The sequence below is a fragment of the Salvelinus sp. IW2-2015 genome, unplaced genomic scaffold, assembly GCF_002910315.2.
Source record: "Salvelinus sp. IW2-2015 unplaced genomic scaffold, ASM291031v2 Un_scaffold3722, whole genome shotgun sequence".
Taxonomy (NCBI): Eukaryota; Metazoa; Chordata; class Actinopteri; order Salmoniformes; family Salmonidae; genus Salvelinus; species Salvelinus sp. IW2-2015.
The window spans coordinates 41,898-49,026 of record NW_019944999.1 but is presented as its reverse complement, the minus strand read 5'-3'; the positions used below and the strand labels follow the sequence as shown (position 1 = coordinate 49,026).

At 44.3% G+C, this 7,129-nt stretch overlaps 1 protein-coding gene across 1 annotated transcript in view; it reads left to right on the top strand.

Moving 5' to 3' along the window:
• Window positions 1-2,801: 2,801 nt before the first annotated feature.
• Window positions 2,802-7,129, top strand: part of LOC111954046 (ryanodine receptor 3-like) — a gene marked incomplete at its 3' end in the record, with an annotated part of 36,790 nt that continues 32,462 nt past the window's right edge. The window contains exons 1-7 of the mRNA XM_070441297.1: window positions 2,802-2,947; window positions 3,462-3,577; window positions 3,685-3,752; window positions 3,866-3,987; window positions 4,389-4,408; window positions 5,940-6,000; window positions 6,762-7,000. Coding sequence (XP_070297398.1) covers window positions 2,802-2,947; window positions 3,462-3,577; window positions 3,685-3,752; window positions 3,866-3,987; window positions 4,389-4,408; window positions 5,940-6,000; window positions 6,762-7,000 — 772 coding nt within the window. The remainder of the gene's footprint in view (window positions 2,948-3,461; window positions 3,578-3,684; window positions 3,753-3,865; window positions 3,988-4,388; window positions 4,409-5,939; window positions 6,001-6,761; window positions 7,001-7,129) is intronic.

The following is a 7,129-nucleotide window of genomic DNA, read 5'->3' as shown; positions in this document are numbered from 1 at the left end:
GGAACCCTGCCTGTAGTAGGTTCATCGTGACACATCCAAAGCACTGACTGTTTTCATGTCCATGTGTGTGTGTGTGTGTTGTCCCTGTAGGGGATCTATTGTTTTTTTGTTTTCTTCTTTTTTTTTTGTTTTTGTTTGTTTGGGGTGGTTTTTTTTTGGTTTTTGGTTGTTTTGTTTTTTTTGTTTTTGTTGTTGGGTGGTTTGGTGGGTTTTTGGTTTGTTTTTTTTTGGGTTGTGTTGTGTTTTTTGTGGATTGTTTTGTGTTTTTTTGGGGTTTTTTTTTGGTGTGTTGGTGTGTTGGTTTTGGTGTGTGGTTTTTTTGTTTGATTTTGTTTGGTTTTTTTTTTTTTTTTGGGTGTTGTTTTGTGACTGTTTTTTTGGGTGGTGTATGTTTGTGTTGTTGGAAGGGGTGGAATACAGAAGATAGCCCTATTTGGTAAAATACCAAGTCCATATTATGGCAAGAACAGCTCAAATAAGCAAAGAGAAACAACAGTCCATCATTACTTTAAGACATGAAGGTCAGTCAATGTGGAACATTTCAAGAACTTTGAMWGTTTTTTCAAGTGCAGTCGCAAAAACCATCAAGCACTATGATAAAATTGGCTCTCATGAGGACCGCCACAGGAACGGAAGACCAAGAGTTACCTCTGCTGCAAAGTTCATTAGCGTTAACTCCACGTCAGAAATTGCAGCCCAAATAAATGCTTCACGGAGTTCATGTAACAGACACATCTCAACATCAACTGTTCAGAGGAGACTGCGTGAATCAGGCCTTCATGGTCGAATTGCTGCAAAGAAACCACTACTAAAGGACACCAATAATAAGAAGAGACTCGCTTGGGCCAAGAAACACGAGCAGTGTACATTAGACCGGTGGAAATCTGTCGCTTAGTCTGATGAGTCAAACTTTTTGGTGCCAGGCCTCCCGGGTGGCGCAGCGGTCTAGGGCACTGCATCGCAGTGCTAGCTGTGCCACCAGAGATTCTGGGTTCGAGCCCAGGCTCTGTCGCAGCCGTCCGTGACTGGGAGGCACATGGGGTGGTGCACAATTTGCCTAGCGTCGTCCGGGTTAGGGAGGGTTTGGCCGGCAGGGATGTTCTTGTCTCAACGTGCCCTAGCAACTCCTGTGGCGGGCCGGGCGCAGTGCACGCTGACCAGGTCGCCAGGTGTATGGTGTTTCCTCTGACACATTGGTGAGGCTGGCTTCCGGGATGGATGTGCATTGTGTCAAGAAGCAGTGTGGCGTGGTTGGGTTGTGTTTCGGAGGATGCATGGCTCTCGACCTTCGCCTCTCCTGAGTCCGTACGGGAGTTGCAGCGTTGAGACAAGACAGTAACTACAATTGGATACCACGAAAAAGGGGTAAAATATGTTTTTTTATTTTTTATGTTTGGTTCCAACCGCTGTGTCTTTATCAGATGCAGAGAAGGTGATCGGATGATCTCCACATGTGTGGTTCCCACTGTGAATCATGGAGGAGGAGGTGTGATGTTGTGGGGGTGCTTTACTGGTGACACTGTAAGGCTACCACAGCAATACGCTATCACATCTGGCTTGCGCTTAGTGGGACTATCATTTGTTTTTCAACACACCTCCAGGCTGTGTAAGGGATATTTGACCAAGAAGGAGAGTGATGGAGTGCTGCATCAGATGACCTGGCCTCCACAGTGTCACGATCGTCTTGCTGAGAGTGAGTGGACCAAGGCGCAGCGTGTGCAAAATACATTCTCTTTTATTGTAGAGAAAAAGAAAAAACACGCAACGAACACTTTAACAAACTGAAACCAAAACAACAAACGATCGTGAAGCTAAAGACGTAAGTGCACACACACACACGCTACAAACGTACAACATAGACAATTACCCACATTAACCTAGTGCCTATGGCTGTCTAAAATATGGCTCCCAATCAGAGACAATTAATGACATCTGTCTCTGATTGAGAACCATTCAGGCAACCATAGACACAGCTAGACACCTACACTAAACACAAACCCATCTACTCTACTTAACCCCCTAAACCATACAACCACCCTAGACAATACAAAAACACATACATTCCCCATGTCACACCCTGACCTAACTAAAATAATAAAGGAAACAAAGAATACTAAGGCCAGAATACTAAGAATACTATGTTTTAATGGAATATTTACATAAGTGTACAGAGGCCCATTATCAGCAGCTATCACTCCTGTGTTCCAATGGCATGTTGTGTTAGCTAATCCAAGTTTATCATTTTAAAGGCTAATTGATCATTAGAATACCATTTTGCAATTATGTTAGCACAGCTAAAAACTGTCGTGCTGATTAAAGAAGCAATAAAACTGGCCTCCTTTGGATAGTTGGAGTTATAGAGCAATCGGGGTTTGTTGGTTCGATTACAGACAAAAATGGCCAGAAACAAATAACTTTCTTCTGAAACTCGTTAGTCTATTCTTGTTCTGAGAAATTGCAGAACCTGAAGATCTCGTACAACGCTGTGTACTACTTACTTCACAGAACAGCGCAAACTGGCTCTAACAGAATAGAAAGACAAGTGGGAAGTCCCGGTGCACAACTGAGCAAGAGGACAGTTTGCTTTTCTTAATCAAACAAGGACATTTCTAAGTGCCCCAAACGTTTGAACGGTAGTGTTATGTAGGTATATACTGTATATATAGATTGGGTGTATATTATGATTATATGTATATATATAATATATATATATATATGTGTATAATATGTATAATGTATTATATATATGTATATACTGTATAATATACTGTATGTTTGTGAAAGTGGAGCCACTGTTTCGGATGTGTTTGCTGTCTGTCTCAGGAGGAGGGAGCCACCCATTGTTGGTGCCCTATGACACTCTGACAGCCAAGGAGAAATACAGAGACAGAGACAAGGTCCAGGATCTCTTTAAATTTCTTCAGATCAATGGATACACTATCACCAGGTCAGACTCTCCCCCTAACTATCTCACCGTATACTGCATCTGTCTGTTACCACAGAGGACATGAAATCAATCAGTTAACCAATCAGTCCATCACTGTTTCTTACATTCTGTCATGTCATGTTCAGTGGGATAGTTCAATGTTTTGAAATGGAAGAGATGCCACCTGAACTTCAAGTCCATTGAGAAGAAATGCTTTGAAAATGTTTCTCCTGTTTGCGCCTGAAGATTCAGATCAAAGTCACCTGTAATACAATAGTATTATTACTGTAATACAGTAGTATTATTACTGTAATACAGTAGTATTACAGTAATCAGCAGACTAACACAGTAATCAGCAGACTAAAACAGTAATCAACTGACTTAAACAGTAATCAACTGACTTAAACAGTAATTGGCAGACTTAAACAGTAATCGGCTGACTTAAACAGTAATCGGCTGACTTAAACAGTAATCGGCACTGTTTAAGTCAGATCAATGAAGTTCTGTTGTGTCTTATCTTATTGATGTTCTGCAGAGGCCTGAAGGACATGGAGCAAGACTCATTGTCCATGGAGAAGAGGTTTGCTTACACGTTCCTCAAGAGGTTGCTGAAGAATGTGGACTCAGCTCAGGAGTTCATCGCCCACCTAGGTGAGTCCACTCAGACATTTGATGAATATGCTTTSAAATATGGAATTGAGAATTTAGTTAAGTGTCTAGTTTAAATTTTATACGTCTTTGAAACCTGTTTTTTCCAGAGGCCATGGCTACCAGCGGGAAGACAGACAAATCGCCTCACGATCAGGAAATCAAGTTCTTCGCCAAGGTATGGATGTACAGTCTTTCAACAATAGACAGGAAATGAATTGTTGACACTGTGGAATAAGCTCTCTAAGCTCTGCCTTGATCCACCCCTTCTTCTCCCAACCTGCCCTACAGGTGCTGCTACCACTCATAGACATGTACTTTAAGAATCACAGCATGTACTTCCTGTCCTCGCCCAGTAAGAACCTGAGCAGCAGTGGCTACGCCTCTAACAAGGAGAAGGAGATGATCACCAGGTAAGGTACCMGTAGCAGACACACTGGTGAATGACAATGTTGGCAGTCTGAACTCAACACAGAATTCCCAGCCACARTTTTCTAATGAGAGTCACTTATTCATAGACACTTCCAATTGACCTGATAGGATCAAATAGGTGTAAGCTATAATGGAGTACATTTCACCTAGCCTGGTGTCTAGGGAAGGTAGTTATAGATTGATTTCAGMCTGGGCACTACAATACACATGTGAAACTTGTGAACAATTTTTTTCTTGTTTTCCTCAGTTTGTTTTCTTCTTCTCTCCTTTCTTTATCTGGTTATTTCATTGCCTTTCCTCTCCTATATTTTATCTGGTTATTTTTCATTGCCTTTCCTCTCTATTTTTACAGCCTGTTTCTGTAAGATGGCAGCTCTTGCAGACACAGGATTTCCCTCTTTGGTAAGGACCTCGGTCAATGGCCTTTACCATGTTGTCAATGGCCTTTACCTGTGTGTCAAGGCCTTTACCAGTGTGCCAGCCTTTACCAGGGTCTGCCTGTACGTGCAGCCTTTACCAGTGTGCAATGCCTTTACCAGTGTGCCAGCCTTTACGCTGTGTGTCAATGCCTTTACCAGTGTGTCAATGCTTTACCAGCTGGATCAATGCCTTTACCAGTGTGTGCAATGGCCTTTACAGTGTGCCAGGCCTTACCAGTGTGCCAGGCCTTTACCTGTGTGTCAGGCCTTTACCAGTGTGTCAGCCTTACCAGTGTGCCAGGCCTTACCAGTGTGCCAGGCTTTACCAGTGTGCCAGGCCTCTTACCAGTGTGCCAGGCCTACTTACCAGTTGCCAGCCTTTACCTGTGTCAGGCCTTTACCAGTGTGCCAAGGCCTCTACCAGTGTGCAATGCCTTTACCGTGGTCCATGCCTTTACCAGTGTTGCCAGGCCTCTACCAGGTGCCAAGCCTTACCAGTGTGTCAATGCCTTTACCAGTGTGCCAGGCCTTTACCAGTGTGCCAGGCCTGTATACCAGTGTGGACAAGGCCTTTACCAGTGTGTCAATGCCTTTACCAGTGTGTCAGGCCTTTACCAGTGTTCAATGCCTTTACCAGTGTGTCAATGCCTTACCAGTGTGACAAGTTTACAGTGTGCAGGCCTTTACCGTGATCAGCTTTACAGTGTGCCAGGCCTCTACCAGTGTGCCAGGCCTTTACCTGTGTCAGCCTTTACCAGTGTGCCAGCCTTACCAGTGTGCAGCCTTACCAGTGCATGCTTTACCAGTGTGCAGGCCTTTTACCAGTGTGCCAGGCCTTTACCAGTGTGCCAGGCCTTATGCCAACAGTGTGACAGCCTTTACCAGTGTGTCAGGCCTTTACCAGTGTGTCAAGCCTTTACCAGTGTGACAAGCCTTTACCATGTCCAGCCTTTCCGTGTGTTCAATGCCTTTTACAGTGTGCCAAGCCTTTACCTGCTGTGTCAATGCCTTTACCAGTGTGCCAGGCCTTTTACCAGTGTGCAGGCCTTTACCTGTGTACCAGTGTGTCAATGCCTTTACCTGTGTGTCAATCCTTACCAGTGTGCAGGCCTTTACCAGTTGGACAGCCTTTACCAGTGTGTCAGGCCTTTACCAGTTGGTGTCAGGCCTTTACCACGTGTGACACAGCCTTTACCAGTGGACAGGCCTTTACCAGTGTAGCCTTACCAGGCCTTTACCAGCTGTGTCAGCCTTTACCACTGTGATCAAGCCTTTACCAGTGGTGCTCAGGCCTTATACCAGTGTGCCAGGCCTTTACCAGTGTGCCAGGCCTTTACCAGTGTGACAGGCCTTTACCAGTGTGATAGGCCTTTACCAGTGTGATAGGCCTCTACCAGTGTGCCAGGCCTTTACCAGTGTGTCAGGCCTTTACCAGTGTGCCTTAGTGCTCTGATTTGTACTCAGCGCTGCCTGTAGTCTTTGGCAGTGATTTCCATATCAATGTGTTCTCTTAGGGAGCGACTCTGCTATTATGGTGAGCTGTCTACACATCCTGGCTCATTCCCTCGACACAAGGTAAGAGCCTTTTAAAGCCCCGGAAGAACAAACCTCGTCTCCCCTTAAATCAGAAAGAGTCAGACCGCAACTTGATGTTCTGGTGCTTCTCGTTCAGTTCGAATTGTTGATTAAGGAACTCTTTACTGAGGAATGTGATTGTTGAATGGCTTGTAAATCATATATGCTTTTAGTATATTGCATTTGTAAATTGTATAAATGGTGTATATTCAGGGTTCCCTTGTGAAAGAGGGCTTGCTCTCAATGGGAAATAAACTCCCCGTGGAAATAAACTCCCTGTGAAAATAAACTCCCTGTGAAAATAAACTCCCTGTGGATATAAACTCCCTGTGAAAATAAACTCCCTGTGAAAATAAACTCCCTGTGGAAATAAACTCCCCGTGGACATAAACGTTACATTAAACATGTACAACTAATAAAGGTTAAGATGCTTACGACATTAAAGTCAATAAAGACAATTTCATACTTTAGCTATGTATGTTGATCATTATTCTGGATATGAAAAGTACACACCTTTTTCAGTGTAGTTTGTCTGTCCGTCCATCCACGTATGACCCCTGTAGGAATCCATTACACAAATGGTTTCCTGTGTGAGGAGAATCTCTTAATGTCATTACTGACCAAAAGCTTAGATTTGGTTGTGCAGAGCGTCCTTTTGTCATTATAGGAGAATCATTAACGCTTATTTTTCTGTGTTGTTCATACACCTCTCCTTCTGTTCTGTTGTTCTTACACCTCTCCTTTTGTCCTCTTCCTCCCAGGACGGTGATGAAGTCAGGCTCAGAGATGATGAAGGCTGGGGTCAGGACATTATTTGAGAATGCAGCGGAGGACCTAGAGAAGACGCTGGAGATGCTGAAGCTGGGGAAGTTCAGCCAGTCCCGGAGCCAGATGAAGGGCTTGTCCCAGAACATCACCTACGYCACCACCGCTCTGCTGCCCATCCTCACAGCCCTGTTCGAACAYGTCACCATGCACAACTTTGGAGTCTGCCTGCTGGGTGAGTTAGCCTTGATGTTATTTTAATACATTTACACTGGTTGCACCATGCGTGAGTCCCCTAGTGCAGTGGTTCTCAAACCTCTCCTCTGGGACCCCCAGCCGTTCCAAACCTCTCCTCGGGGACCCC